At 38.1% G+C, this 16,340-nt stretch overlaps 1 protein-coding gene across 1 annotated transcript; it reads right to left on the bottom strand.

Moving 5' to 3' along the window:
• Positions 1-3,016: 3,016 nt before the first annotated feature.
• LRRC72 (leucine rich repeat containing 72) lies at positions 3,017-12,681 on the bottom strand (the record flags this gene model as incomplete). The annotated part of the gene is given in 6 exon segments (XM_057406228.1): positions 3,017-3,318; positions 4,872-4,899; positions 6,167-6,331; positions 8,338-8,362; positions 8,364-8,428; positions 12,564-12,681. Coding segments are annotated over 6 exon segments (570 nt in total), but the record flags the coding sequence as incomplete, so codon positions are not given.
• Between the last annotated feature and the right edge of the window lie 3,659 nt (positions 12,682-16,340).

Here is a 16,340-nt window from a genome sequence, read left to right as displayed (position 1 = left end):
GGGAGCTGTGTGGCAGTTCTGTTCACCTGTAACACCTCCTGGGACATACAGTGACATTCTCCCTGGGTCACGCACAGGCCTCCTGTAGCTCAGGTGTACAAGTGTCATTTCATGACAGTTGGCAAGCAAGAGATGCACACCTGGAACTTAGATACGGGGTCATGATGTCGTCACCATCCACCCTTGGGTCTGGGAATGCAGAAGGCCTGCTGGTTCCCTGATCTACACAGAACATCTGGGGCTCACAGGGGTGTGTTGCTCTTCAAGGTTTCTCTGAATTGCCAGCCCTTTAGCAGTGTGGTAGAATCCACAGCACTAATCCTGTTTTCACTCTGCCAGCCAGTGGTTCTTCTTGGTAAAGAAGAAAAGCCCAAGTGATAGGAGAAAGTATGAACACTCAAAGTAGGTGTGAAGTGTGGGATTATGGAGTTGCATTTGTTCTCATCCTAACTTGCAATGGCAGAGGCTTGGAATGGCAGAATGGCATATGTCCCTCTCTTTGCAGTGAGTCTCAGAGAAATTACGCTCCAGGTTGGAGTCCTGGTGTGCATCCACACTCCAGAGCTACCTCTGCCTTCCTCAGCTTGAGCTGGTAACAGCTCTTTTGTTCGAGAGTCGTGGTTGACAGGTCCTGCACAAGCCTGGGTGGATGACTGGCTCTGGAATAATCATGTACTGGAGGAAACATCTCATGACAGGGAACTGAAAGTAGAATGAATGTTCACATGCAGGGTACTTGTCCCTTAAGCAAGCTCTTAAATGGCAAGACAGCAGTGGAGCCAACAGACGCACTCTTGCACCTTCAAGGGTCTGTGACTCAAAAAGCTTTTCTGCATCCCACTAGGAAAAATTGAATTCTCACCTCCCTCACTGTTTGGCTAGATGTAAACATAGCAGCTGTGAATCCATCTGCTTCATCACAGCTCTCACTGCCTAGTTCACTTTTAGGTAAACAGATAGAGAGAAGAAATGCTTTATTATGAAGGTGGTAAGACACTGACACAGGTTACCCAGAGAAGCTGTGGCTGCCCCATCCCTGGCAGTGTTCAGGGTCAGGTTGGATGGGGCTCTGAGCAACCTGGTCTAGCTGAAGGTGTCCCTGCCCATGGCGGGGGGTTGGAACTGGGTGAGCTTTAAGGTCGCTTCCAATCCAAACCATTATATAATTATATGATTCTATGAATTGACCATGCTTAAATGAATATGTGGAGAGCATTGCCTCTGGATGTGTTTGCAGTCAGTGACTACTGACTTACGGCTTGTTGGACAACATCCAGCATTTAAACACTACAAATGCAAACAGGTAGTAAACATAAAGAGCTTCTAGATGCCATGGTAGGGTTTTTTTTGTTCAGCCTATGTATTCCTGGGACACTTGTGAGCAACAGTGGGAAAACCAAAACTAAGATTTTGATGGACTTTTCACCACTAAAAGATTATATACATATAAAATAACTCATTGTCTTCTTTGAGCCCATCTATATGCTCAAAAAGATTACAAGGCATGGTAAAATTCTTTAACAGTTACTGCTTTTAAACCTCAAAGATGAGTCTAATTTAATGGCATTTACAAAATGCACGGAACTTTAAGCAAGAAAAATAGGGAAGTTGAAATCAAAAAGAAAGGACTCTAATATCAAAAAGGTGAAAGGAGTTATAAGCTTTAACAAAGACAAAGTTCTGTATCTGGGATGGAGTTAATCCCAAGCAGCCTGGGATGTGCTGAAAAGGGCCTGGGTGCCCCTGTGAGCAATAAGCTCACCTGGAGCTAACAGTCTGCCCTGGCAGCACCAAAGGTAAAGGATGCCATGCATCAGCAAAGACAGAAGTATAGTACAGACAGTAGGTCAAAGATGTCCTGTTTTCATCAGCTGAGTTCAAGAGAGACATTAAATAACAAGAGAGATCCTGCCACTGTGGTGGTAAGAGGGTTGGAGGAATTTGGTTTGCTCAGCCCATAGAAAAGAAGACTCAGGGAGATCTGATCACCTAGAGGTAGTTGTAGAGAAGATGGGGCATGCACAGTGGCAGATTAGCCAATAGGCCCAAGTCTTTGCATGTGAAATTACATATAAATGTAAGAAGAATGTTCTGGAGTGCAATTAAACACTGAAAGAGATTGACAAGAAGCGGTGGTACCTCCTGCACTAGAAATACTCAACTCCCCTTGAGGGCACTGGATAACCTAATCTCAGACCTGCTTTCAAGAGGAAGGTTGGCCTAGATAAAACTCCAGAGATCCCTGCCAACATAGACTGTCCTGTGCTAATTCAGGGAAGAAAGAAGGAACTCGGAAGACAAACCACAGGCTGAAGAAAGGCTTTGATACCTTACATAGCATTGACTCTAGGTCTTTGGCAGAATGGAGGGAGAAAGATATGAGGAAATGCATTGTTTTCCATCTCCATGCACGTCTCCCAGTAGCTTCCCTAGGGATGGTAAGCTTTAGAAGCCAAAAGTGACAGGTGTAGTGCTACAGCACAGTATGACCCATGTGGTTATAGAAGAGTGTTAAAACCTATCAGCAGCCTCAGAGCAACACACTCTGTATGGCAAGCCCTGGCTCTCTTAAAGGGACCAGCAAGCACAGGCCTGTACCCTAGGAGAGTATTGGGTGCCAGGTATAAGCACTCTTAGGAGATCATATTTCCACTGTACTGAGTCTCCTCATAAAACTGAGAGCTTTGAGTGCATTCATGCAGCACACAAATTGATACTTTAATCCCTCTCAGAAATGAGAATATCTTAATGGTTGCTTTCTTATATATGTTAATGGAGGAGGACAAATTGCTGCTAGTGAACACGGTAAGTCTAATTCTTCTGTAGAAACTCCAGAGAACGGAATTATTTATCCTTAGTTTCTTAAAAATTAACTTGCAGTTTAGCTTTAATAATTTCTGGTAATAAAAGTATGGTAAGAATATCGTTTCAAGCAACCTGCACTATCATTCATTTTCTTAATTTCTCCCCTCTCTGTATTACACATCTGATGATAAAAGGAATGTTACACTAATACTTCTTTTGCTGGAAGTTCATTTAATTAGGTGCATGTTTTAATGTACTTGTTTTATAGAGACAGTAACTTACTTAAGGGGCTTATCTCCACTCTGGAGAAAGGCATAACTTTTTCTTCTTCAGGAAGCAAACACTCATCTAAATCGGACTGTCAGCTTCTTACAGGCTTCTGCTGCTGCTTTGTTTTCAAGCCGTCTTTCTTGAGAGGTGGCTACATTGTTCCAGTCAACATAGGAAAATTCCATTACAGATCTTGCCATTGCCCGAAGTAAAACGGCATCTTCAGGGTTCTCAAATGGTTCTCTGCAAAAAGAACAAAGAAAATGTGCATTTTCTGAATGCTTCTGAACTACTTTGGAGCTAATTTATTACATGCTCCCTGTGTAGAAAGTGAAGGTAGAAGTCATGGTGACCCTAACTGTGAGGATCTGAAAACGTTACATTTTCAGAAGGTTTCCTTCTTTTACCAGATTTAAGAAAGCAAAACAAAATAAGAAAAGGTCAGAATCACAGTATTCTAAGGGGATAAAAAATCATGCTATTAATTATTTAAAATGCATTTATAGTAGACTTAAAAATGCTATTTTGTTTTCACTGCTTTCTCCCCCCCCCCCCCCCCCCCAAGAAAGAAATTGCTGTACACTTTTAATGCTCTGATTCAACAGAAATCATAAAACTAATTTTATTACATCATAGCAATATGATATCCATTAATGCAAATGCACTTTTATTTCACGATGGATCTTTCAACTATCCATGATGCAAATATTATTTCTCCAAGCTCTGAATCCGTGACAGTGAGCTTGTGTTGTTCCTGTATCCTGCCACAGCTGCAGTCTGGGAGAAAAAAAAGTGGCAAATGCACAGTATCAGTGCAGAATTGAGAAGGACTCCATGTTAGACCAAACACTTTTCACTCAGATGATGCAATATTAAAACCCGATCTTATAAGAACTTATTTCTTAAAGATGTACCTGTAGTAACACATAACTAATATAAACCATCTCCACCGAGTGTTAACACTCTGCCATGACAAAAGCCTAAGCATCTGCTTAAGTAAGATGGAGAGGAAGCTGTATACCCATTCTATCAATAAGGACAACTAACTCAACTGGAAGCAGGAAACAATTTTTAAACATTAAATAGCTTGACTGTAAAGAGCTGTACTCAAAGTGAACAGCAATATAAAATTAAATTGTTAAAGAGTATCATCCCATGTAGGCTTTATTATTTCCTTTAATAAATGTTTCAGATATTTTCACATGTAAATCTAGAATGTAAACCCAAGCCTGATATCTGAATTTTTATAAACATAGCATCTAAAATGTCATCACATTAAAATGCAACATTTATGCTGCTTCAATCCAGACACAGAGATGAGTTTTACATTTATTTCTAGGGTTTTGAAACTGAACAGAATACATGTAACATCAAGTAAAGTCTAAAAATGTTTCATTCTGTAAGTCCTAATATTTTCCAGAGAGTATGTATGTTGAACAGCCAGTCAGGAGAAAGTTTTCTGGGCCATAATATAGAACAGCTATTCTAATGTTCTAATACTTAAAGCATGCTTTTTCCTGTGTTCAGCATTTGATCTTATAAATAAATAGCATTTTTATATACCCATTTCCAAATGTGCAATACCTTTCGATATTAAATTTCAGACAGCAGTGGGTAGGTTGTCTGATCACAACAGTATACAGTTGCAACTATGTTACATATGAAGCCCGTAAATTTGTTCAAAAGCTCATTTTTCCTGGCTGTATCCTCTGGTGAGGGTATTTTTTAGGCACAAGAGAAGGAAATTAAATAAAACTTCAGAGATGCAAAAGAAAAAAATCCAAACATTCACTTACTTATTTCTCTGATTTCCAAATTCAGAACCTGTAACAAAAAGTTCAAATGAAGACATTAATGGCTGTACAGCATTTCCATTAGCTGAGAATTATGACTGCTATGACTTTAGGACATCCTACTCCTAAAGTACTTGTTCAAATGAACCAAAACCTAGCAGATGATGTGAAATGTTCAAGATCATATTTAATTAAATTGCTATGGAAACAAGTATCTGTAAGGGTTTCTTTTTAAGTGTATGTAGTCCTTGTGGTTTATTTCCCATAAACATACATTTCCATGCCTCTTTTTTGTTGTTGTTGTTGTACTTTCACAGAAAGATGATGACACTGTCTATATACATGAAGGATGGCATGGTAGAGATAAAGACAATTGTATGCCTACGCTGAAAATTACCAGCAAAATAAGCCAATTATTCAATATGATTAAACTATCTTTTTTTTCCCAGCCTTCTCAAAACTACTGTTAAATCCACTTTTCTCAGGTTTATTATTGTGAGATATAAATTAAAAAAAAAAAAAAAAAAGCAGGTATTTTGTTACTGTTCCAGACTTCATCTACACTACTGGTTAAAATGTCATCCATGCGCAATACTGTTTTCTTATCTTTAAAACATCATGATAGCAGGTAAGATTGTATGGGATTGCAGGGTTTGTTCCGGGTATCTCCTGTGGTACAAGTCACAAGGTTCCAGGTGGTATTCACCTACTTTCTTGTGCCAGGATCATGCTGTCTTTCAGATCCAAATATTTTAAGAATTTTAAAAATTACTTTATATGCTATTATAAGACACCATTAATATAGTCTCAATCTTGGAAAGCATAAAAAGGAATCTGCTTACAAAACCAGTCAAGAAATGTAAAATTAAAACCGCTGTTTAGAAGGAAATAGCTTTCTTCAAGAGATTATTTTACAAAAGCACTAGGGGGCATCAGAACTCTGTGATGCTGGTCACTGAGGCTCAGCCTAGAAGTGTATCGAGATGCTCTGAACTAAAAAAAAGTAAACACAAGACGCACGATGGGAAAAATAGTGAAATTTTGCTTGTTCAGCTACCTTCAAAGACAACTCTGTAATTCGAGAGAGTAGAACTCATTTGCTACAATACTCATAGTAGATGGATTCATTTGCTGCCTATTGCTGGTACTACTGCTTACTTCCTAAAAGAAATTGGTTGAGTTCCTGATTCATTTGTACTTTATTACTAGAACAAACAACTTTTTATCAGATGAAGAAGAACCTTTTCTAATTCCAGTCACCTAAATATGTATGCTTTTCTTTATGTTAGTATAAATACCTGAGGGCATCATCACTCTTCTGGCTGGCTGAGTGCATCTCCTAGATTCCGCTGTAGTCTCCAGGGGTGTATCTACTCTCTTCCCAAAAGCTATGGACTGCATGACACCAGACCTTTGGTAGTGATAAAGATGAAGTGCCAACTCCCTTTCTCTTTGTGTAACTGCTGTTAAAAGGGACATACATAAACATTTTATTTCCCTTACCAGCTGAAAAAGCTGGCACTATTCATCTGCATGCAGAAGGCAACTCACTTTTTTTTTTTGTGCAGACTGTTGTAACAATAGCAATGTAAATCTACGTAATTTCACAACAATTCAAAATTGGAACATGGGCTAATACTTCCTAAGGCTTTAGGGTGAAACCCTATCCAATAAAATGAAGTTTCTTCTTTTGAGTGCAGTAGGATCAGAAGTTTTAAACCAAGAAACTAGAAAGCAAGACTTTTCATACCATTTAAATGAGATCTACTGCAGAAGTCAGTAAAGATTTGGAAGCTTTGTTATAAATAGCAAAAACAAGTCCCATGTCAAGGCCAGTTCAGTTCCATTGTTTGTTTACAGAGAAAACTGTTGGAGTGCAATTAAAATAAAACCTTCAAACTTTCTTGTTTTGCATTTAATTCAGTAATATTTTTAATTTTTAATAAAGAGTTTGAAAGCTTTAAGTCAAGTTAGCGATGTTAATTTCAACGATATAAACTGCATACTAATGCAGTACTTTAGCTATGGAACAGAAGTGAGCTAAAGGTTTAGAACAAGTAACTCTGGCAGAAGCATTCTGAATTCAGGGAAGTTCTGAAGTCATGGTGTCTAGGGGACCAATTAGGAAGGAACTGCAGTAGTCATGCCTGGAGGTAACAGAAGCGTGAGCACATGTCTTGAGTAAAGGAGACGGCCAGGACTATGCTGTGGTAATGTTCCACAGATGGGGAAGAAGCTTTGTAATGTTAGAGAAATAGCTCACTAAATAGAAAGTCCAAGGTACAGTCTGATGCAAATTAATGCCACAAGTCTTAATGCAGGACTTATTACAGTATAAGTGTATTTAGAAGGTTAAGTCCAGGAAGTTTTACGGAAGTGTTTCTAGAGCTGTAAATGCAACACACATTTTCCAACACATTAAGCTTCAGTCTTCACTCCCTAGCCAAAAACAATCATTAGTAAAACAGTCTGACAGACATGCTAAGAACAGGTCTAACACATCATCAGATATGCAAGAGACTGATGGAGGTACCAGTGCAAAATGAATGTGGAAGCAAATGGCCACGCGGTCAGATCCAGCAGCTGTGGTCCATCCACCAGCTTTCCTTCACAACAAAGCTACACAACCTGCCAGCACCTGCCATGTCCTGGGGCTGCCTTGCTCAAGTCCTGCATTCTGACTCTTAGAGACTTGGGAGCAGGCTTTCAGGATGACACTGTTTTTTCTTGCTACTTTCTTATAAGATAGTACTGGGGTAGGAATCAACAGAGCTCTGTTTCTCAGAGCTCTCCAGTAATTTTCAGTCCTCCTGCCAGTCACACAGCTTTCCAAACACCAGAGACAAAAATCACCAAAGACGATTTTCTGGGTCCACTGAGGCATGTTTATGGATTGTCTGATTTATCATCTGGCTGTTCTTAACACATTCCCCCCCCCTTCTCCCCCTAAAATTTACAGTAGACAAACTGTGAAAAATCTCTTAGTGATTTATGAAGACATACTTGAAAACTTGGTCAGCACGAACCTCACCGAGAAATGTGATATAAATATTTAAACTGTACAGAAACACATAGATAGCTGAGGATATTACCCATATCTAAGTAAACTTGCTCACCAATGTGCATATACCAGTTTGAATGCACAAATGTAGGTACATGTTTCTAAGCACAGGCTTTTATCTTTTACCCAGAACTATACAGACCAAGATACAAGACAAAAAGACAAACATGCACAATTTAAAAAGGCATAAATCAAAAGCATTTGGCAAAGTAAACTGTTTATGCTGTGAAAATCCTATTACCTTGACAAATCTTGCAAAAAACAAATTGGTATTTGTTCTCTAGATCTTTTACTATATCAATAAAAGCATGCAAAAGAACAGGCAAGATTAATTCACCTATTCTTCCAAACTGATTAAAATCAAAAGCAACTGCCAATGCTTTGGGAGAAAAGGAAAGCAATCCTTACACTTCCTGTCAAGGAGCTGTACTGAAAGGAAGGAGATGTATCACATAAAGCCAGTAGCCTGGGTCTTGTGCCAGTGAGTTATGGAATAGGTCTGCGAAATGTGTACAGAAAAAAACAAGCAACGTCAGAAAAACCCAAATCCAGCAAAAGAAAAACAACTAACTTCACAAGGTAGGAAAATTAAAGATCACTCTTTTAGCCAAAAAAATTTGTACAAAGCATTATCAAATTGTTCTTGCACTGGGTAAACAAAGCAGAGTCTCTTTACATATGCAGAATTCCTCAACTAAACATGGACTGCAAGCATTGGCTTACTTCAGAGTATGCAAAGTCCCACAGGCAAGAACTGAGTAGAGGTGCCATCATGTACTTCAAACCTTTGAAGGCGGGTTTTTTTCTATTTTTTTATGATATAGAGACAAAACCACTAAGTGTTTGCCTTTGATTGTCTTACGTATTGTTAGGTGATACCTATTTTAAATAACAGTAGTCTTTTAGGTGTGACAGTTTAAAGATAAGACACAAAATTTGTAAGGGGAGTTATTAAAACCGGGGGAGCCCTAGGTCACCTAAGGCTTCATCATAGATGATACAAAGTTTTCGTGCCACAGACACAATATGCAATGTAAATACCCAGTCTCCTGATGTTTTGAGAGATGAGTTTGAAAAATCAAGAAACTTCAAGAGTAAAATGTTTAAAAGGGCCTAAGTTCCTCAGAACCTGTGTCCTAACTTCCACGGGGACTTGAGGTACGAAGCTCCAAACACCTGTTAGGAACTTCACTAAAATACATTCCCATCACCTGAATAACCAAACCTTTGCAAGGCAGAGACAGGTATCAATCCTGTGCTGCTGCTTTGCCAGATGTGGAACATTAGCCCAGCTGACATGCCAGATCAGTTTGTTTCATAAATGATCTAATGTTGATTAAAATAGAAACTGCTCAATCCCAGATCAGCAAACAAACAAACAAAGTGTGTTGGGTGGGGGATTTTTTTCCTACATGAAAAACATAATAATGCTATTTTTCTTCTTATACAAATGCTGTTTGTCTGAGACAGTAAAAATAATCAGGAGGCTGCCACCTTGAAATCAGAGCAGGGAATGAAAAATCTTAAATTAATAATTTTGACTTCTACCAAGGTCTGCACTGGTCTGGTTTTCTCTTTTTGAGGAGAGGCTGTGACTCATATTCACTCTAGGGTAAAAAATCCTGTTATAGGTAAATTTAGCAGTTTGGGAGAGAAAGATGATACTACAGAAGCATGTAAGAGGTACCAGAAGAAAGAAAAATGTCTGTAAACATTCCACACAGACTTGTAAACTACAAGGTATTATTTCATGTTCTTCAGGGTAAGTATGACTTCTGAAGAGGGCTTAGTGCTTGATGGCATTTAGCAGTTATTTTGAGGGTGCAGTAAGGCTGGAATGGGCAGTTGGTATCTCCTCCACAGAAAACACCTGCTCATGTTTCAGAGAACTTCACATATTTTAATTCTTTACCAGACTTTTAAAAAATCACTGTACTTAGTAGTGAGAGACCCACAAGGTGGCAGCAAAAGAAAGTTAATTTTTACCCAACAAAGTAATACAAACCTATTTTTTTCTAGGAAGCGTTGATCAGAAAGAATATTAGGCATATATGTCTGTCCTTGAGTCAAGAAAGTATGTGATAGCACTCCAGAGAGGAAAATGTTTCCCAAAGCAGGTATGTTTGATAGAGGGATGGAATGAAGATTCAAGATTTTTCCAAGGCACAAACCGGGGTTGATACTAAGTACTTCTGAACCTGGATTCTACATAAAGCATGATTTGTAGGTTTATTTTGGAGTATCTGATTTTTTTCTACTGCTTGTTCTTATAATAAATCCAAGCATTGTACATATCAAGTCAGTCTTATTTTACAAAACACCTGGGATCAATTCTTGGCTCTGCTATCTACTTTCTTGTCAAGGTCATGAAATTTTACTTCCACACATAAGATATAATGTTTTCTTCCTCCACAGTTCTGCCTGTTTTCTCTGTTTGGAGTGTAGGAAAACAGTGTGCCTATCCCACAAGGGGCAGAAAGGAACTACTGTGGTAGAAAAACAGTAAAGAACAAAAAGTTTTCTGAGGTCTAGCAGCAAGATGTTATCAGCTGTGGGCAATAAATCACTTGAGGCAATTTACAGAGTACATAACAAAACTCTTGGATTCCAAAAGGGGGATGTGAGCACAGGGTGAGCCCAGAAAGAAACCCTCCCTAGCTCCCAAAAGGCTGCAGTTGTGAGCATTCCATCCAGTAAATCTTTAGAAGCTGAGTGTCTTCCCTAAATGCCTGATGAAGAATGGTATCCTGCTACAAATCCAGCGCAGGGCAGTGCCTAAAGTCACAAGAGAGCCTTAAGGAAGAGAAATGCAACATTTTAGCAGCTGGATGCTACTTCTGAAGTGAACAATAACAGTGTATTAGACAGCTCCATTTTAATAGTTCTAATGTCCCCAAGAGCTACAAAAGAATAAACTGTATTATGCAAGCAGAAGCTCTGCTGAAGGCCAGCAAGTGCTTTTTTTTTGTTTTATCGCAATGTCCAGCAGTAAAAAAAAAAACAAACCACTCACAACAGTGAGAACTCTTCCATCCTCAAAACAGTTTTTGTTCTACAGAGGTGATTTATGGGTGCAGCTGTTTTCAAAGGCACACAGTGCAAGTTCTGTACCTATTTCACGCTTAATATTGCAAGTAAGCATATTAATGATACAGTGATATGCTACATAGCATATGACTTAAAATTTATCTTGTTAATTTACTGCTGTAATTTGCTTCAAATATGAAAGCATATTGTATTAAACCAATAGAGTCCTGCTAATTTGAGAACTCATTATTATGAAATCTCTTAGAAACAAACACGTTGACAGGTTTTTTCCTGACTAAAAAGGTCAGAGGGAAGGGCTGTAAAGTTAATACTATGTGTTTACTCTCAGATCTTTAAACAAAAGAACCATTTCTATTTTTTTTTTTTTTTTTAAATCAGAGTAGACTGGGACATTCTATGTACTGTTTGATAGTTCTCAAACACTTGCTTTTCTATGGCCGTGACCAGTCCAATGTGCAATTTTCACTATGCCTTTGTAACTGCCATTAACAGTAACTTGGCGGCACTTTATCTCCTATTTGTCTTTATTTCCCATAAATGGTTGCAACGAATATGACAAACTCCCTGTTACTTGTTGAAGCTCCCTATTAATTTGTAGGGCTATAACATTAAATCCAAGTGACTGCACCATTCATACATGGATGTCTGTCCAAACTTCCCCATATCACTTCAAACAATGCGTTCTCAAATAGACTAAGTTTACTTTTCAAGCCATATTTTCCTTTCCTGCAATCAGACATTCAGTTTTCTGAATGCATAAGGAGGTATGGCTTCATGACATTCACCTCCATTAACTGCATCACTAAACTTGCCTCCCATTTTCTCAAAGTATTGAGCATTTGACATGACCTATGATGACGTTCTTTCAGGAACCATGGAAAAAGACTGCTTACATTTTCACTTTCAATAGGTTTACAGCATATAATCCTACTTTCCCTGGAGGCTCCTTCTTATGCTGTAATTTAGCAGAGCCAACACTCTCTTGTATAACTTCATTTGAAACTTCAGACGCTATGCTATTTTTATTTCCAGCCTGTATGCTACTTAACAGATACTGTTATACTTACAGTATATATCTAAATATATAATAATATCTAAAGTGTATTTATTCTTAGACTCTAGAAATCCCCAATCTGCCAAAAAGATGCAGAAAGTAAGTGCTGTGAGCAACAGAATTAATGAGACAGAAGTCTGGGTTCTATAACCTATCGTGCATAATCTCAACAGTAATAACACCCATTTCTCAACTCCACCTCTATGATAATCTCATGCTCCCATTTGCTCTGACAAAAAGGCAGCACTAAACTGCTTTGACTGCCTCCAAGCTACTCATCCAGCAGACTGGCTAGCCAGCAGCCAAAAGGAGTTAACTTCTGAACTCATTTGGCAGCTTTTTCTTAGTTGAGGTACTCTCTGTGGAATTTTCATGTCTTACAGATAGATCTCTTCTGTCAAATTTGGCTAAAAATTATAATTAGCTTCAAAAGCTATTGGCAAATGATGCAGAAACAGAGAAGAAACATCCTGATTAAGAAACACTAAAAAACTACTGCTCACTGTTCTGCAAAATAAAAACAAGGTATTGCTCAGGGTCTGCAAGTTTATCATTCCTTTCAATCCCTTCACTGTTTTGCCAAGGTTTTTTAACTGGTTGTTGTGAAGAAACAGAACCTGTAATACACATAAATGTTTCAGAGCGCCTGAAATAAGATGAAAAATAATGAATTATTCTCACCATACCTGACTGCCTTTATTAGATAACTATTTTGTTATGCTGCACACTGAATTTTATATTCTAGTTATCAATCTATGCGGGCCTTCTGGTAACAACTCGAATGAGTTAGTTATTCTTGGAGATTCCAATATTGCTTTCATCTTTCTAGTCACACCCTTCAAGCATATGCCACACTTTTTTCACTCTGATTCCTCCCATTGGTACCCATCGCTCTTGCCTCAACAAATCAGCACCAACTGTTTCTTCTCTTCTGCTTCCCTTCTATATCCCAGTAACCTTTCATTAATTCATTACTTCCTTTTATGGAAGTAAACCCAGTAACCTTTCATTAATTCATTACTTCCTTTTACTTCTGCTTCCCTTCTATATCCCAGTAACCTTTCATTAATTCATTACTTCCTTTTATGGAAGTAAACCCAGTAACCTTTCATTAATTCATTACTTCCTTTTATCCTGACCTAATATTACCTTTGCCTCACAAACAATAGTATATACCTAATACTACCTTTGCCCACAAGCAATAGTAAATTCCTTATAAAATAGTTTAATTTCAAATCATTATTATTTTAAAGTCACTAAAAAATTTTGTTGTGGCTGACGCAGACTATATGTGTTCACATCCTCACACCACATCAGGCTGAACAGCATTTCCCATCCATATTTCTCTACCAATGATACTTTCTCTTCTGTTTGCCACATTTTGTTATTTTCTGTATTGTCTCTGGTGTTCGTGTTTCTTCCAAACATCTGTTTTCCTCAAAATGTCACAGAAACTAATCAACATCATTTCTCACCCTGAGATGAGAAAGATGCCAGATATAGTGTAAGCATTCTACACATCTGAAAGTGTAACAAAGCAGGAGGGTGACAAAGAAATGGGAACAAACCAAGTGATACACTGTTTTTAACCCATAACAGCATTTCTTTTCCCAGGGAAAGTGAGTCCCACATACTCAGCAGTTAGCAGAAATCCTGCTCAGAACACAAGAGGAGAAGATTGGCATCTGGGGACACAAACCTTAAAGGAGAACTGCTTTGCAGGTGTGGTATGGATTGTGAAGCCATAGGGCCAGAGGAGCCAAGTACATAAATGTACATTTCTTAATATTTTTCATATTAGTGTATCTTGTGAAAGTTTTTGCCTTTTTTCCACTCCTGTCCTCAGATAAACTTAGTACTCACTCATATTCAGTAAGTCTTGCTTTAAATCAAACTGTGCATCTGCTGAGGCTGGAACGATCTCCAATGGTCCAGCTGGAGTTTTGCGTTTAATTGTGTATGTAACACTCTGAGCTTGCCAGTGTACCCTCAGTAACAAATTGCCTACTAACCAGAGAATACTAGTGAGCTGTCAAGTCATCCTCTTCGTCATTCTTTAAATAAATTTTTGATTTTCACTAGAATAATTATAATGATCTTTATTTGACAAATTTCAATTGACATAATAAAACTTTCCTTGTGGACTTTAATACATCACAAGACTAGAGCGAGTGTTTCAGAAAGAATTAGCAGGATTGATAAAAATTAGCCTCATATGATCAGCCTAAAAGGATCTGCTTCTTTTCTAACTGTGAAGCCTAGCCTCTGGTTGCCCATGTGTTTTTTGTTTTCAACAAACCCTCCAGGTACAAACAAAGGGGGAATGGCCACAATTATCTTGCATTTGAAAAATAAAAATCTGTCAAGACTAAACCGTACAAATTTGAGATGCTGTATTTTTATTTTCCTGTATCTATGAAAATCAGATTATCCCATGCTGCTACTTTGTTAAACTGGTTATTTGGCTTCCTCAAATAACTCATAAAAACAAACCCTGCAAATACGCACATGTAACCAGAAAATACAGTACTGCAAGTAGCAAAGACAGGGAGATGAGTGTTGACAGGACATACAGAGCTCTTACAGAGCTACTAATTCTCCTGTGTACCTCTGAATACTGTTTTTCAGGTAGCAAAACCAAAATTTCCTCATATTCTTTGTCACTGCTGTTCCATACCTGGTCTACAGGTTTATGTTTTAATTGGTGTTACTCCCTCTCTAGTAACAGTCTCACCCTGACGATCTCCAAGCCTTGATCTGTTGTTTTTTTCTGGTATTAAGGCATTTAATTTGCCCCAGGTAGAGCTTAATTCCTCTAACATTTAAAAAGAGCCTGTACCTTTCTAGGTGCCTTCCAGACTTTGCATGTCTTTCTTACAAACTTATCTGTTTTGGCCTGCAGCACTCTTTTCCTACCTACTGCTAAGTTAATCAATTTTCCTAGGATGACAGCTTTCTGTGTCCAAAAGTACATTTTTTCATGTCCCTTTAACAGTAGTAGTTTTAAAATAGAAGCCCATTCCCTCCTGTTTGATTGACTTTAATTATAATTTTTTTTTTTCATTTTCTTGTTTCAGCCAGCAGAAAATTATGTCAAACCAACAGTTAAAGAGGCATGATCTGATACAGAGATTGGCTGAGGTTCAAGGTTTAAATAAACTGGTATAGAATAAAAGTAATTCACTTCTCTCCAATCATCAAAGAAGCCAGCTTGCACCATCTTTCTCAAAATAGTTTCATGGGAAGACAGATCACTTCTGTATCTGCCATCTGAACATTTCTTTTTATGCCATACCAAAAAAATAATTCAAAGCCAGGGAGGGCACACATAAAGGTGTTTAAAATCAGAAAATGCGATAGGCTTAATTCAGTCTTACATATGCTTGCATTGTTTAGAATTTACTCATTAATTAAACTTCCCCCTTAGATTTTATGTATATTTTCTTCTTTTTAAAATACATATTTTACTAATTTTGACAGTAGCTATCCAATTTACATTTTCTTTTTGGAAAACATCAAATACTTTGTGTAAATCAGAAGATGCGCTAATTTACAGTTACTAGTGGACACATTCAGATTTTTCAAGACCACCCGATTTCCACTAAACCCAAACTAGACGACACCGAAATCCTTTGCCACCTTATTTTATTATTCATAGGACCTAGAAATCTTGAAAGCCTTGTCCCTGAATTACTAAACTACATTAGTTCTTTATATATGATATCAAATGTACAAACAGCAAATGCAGTTGTGAGGCTTCAGACAGGTATGTAACACTTGCAATTATGCCCTGGCCAGAAATTCAAAGTATGTTTTCCAAAAACTTTGAAGTCTGCCCTGTCATGTATCCATCTTTCCGTGGTAGCCTCTCCTCATGCTCATCCTACAACATACACCTCTATCAACCTAGATCACCCACAGGTTCATGAAAGCTTTGCCTTCTTTCACTTACCATGGTTTCTTCTCTTCATCTGCTCTAAATCTTAAGCTGTTTCTTAAAGCTCTCAGAGGAGATCAGTTCTCTGATCAGGACTGCCAGCCCCAAACAAGTGTTCGCATACTCACTTTATGTTGCCCTGCCCTTCCTTCAATTCTTAGTAGTAAGAACGTGGTAATTTCAAAGGTGCTACCAATGAGTTTTACTGTTGCAGTAACAACTTTAGGGAGGTCAGAAATTTGGCAGTTCTTAGACTGGGCAGGTCCTGTGTTTTTTCATTTGCCTTCTTGATACTCTTTCCACCCAGCCTTATGAGCCAGTTCAAACAGGCATAGATCAGCCCATTAAGCCTCACTCCTCTGCTCCCTGTGG

Source organism: Pezoporus wallicus, unplaced genomic scaffold (assembly GCF_028554395.1).
Source record: "Pezoporus wallicus isolate ANWC-B61680 ecotype Strahan unplaced genomic scaffold, APGP_CSIRO_Pwel_v1 contig_5879, whole genome shotgun sequence".
NCBI lineage: Eukaryota > Metazoa > Chordata > Aves > Psittaciformes > Psittacidae > Pezoporus > Pezoporus wallicus.
This window is presented reverse-complemented; position numbering and strand designations above follow the sequence as displayed.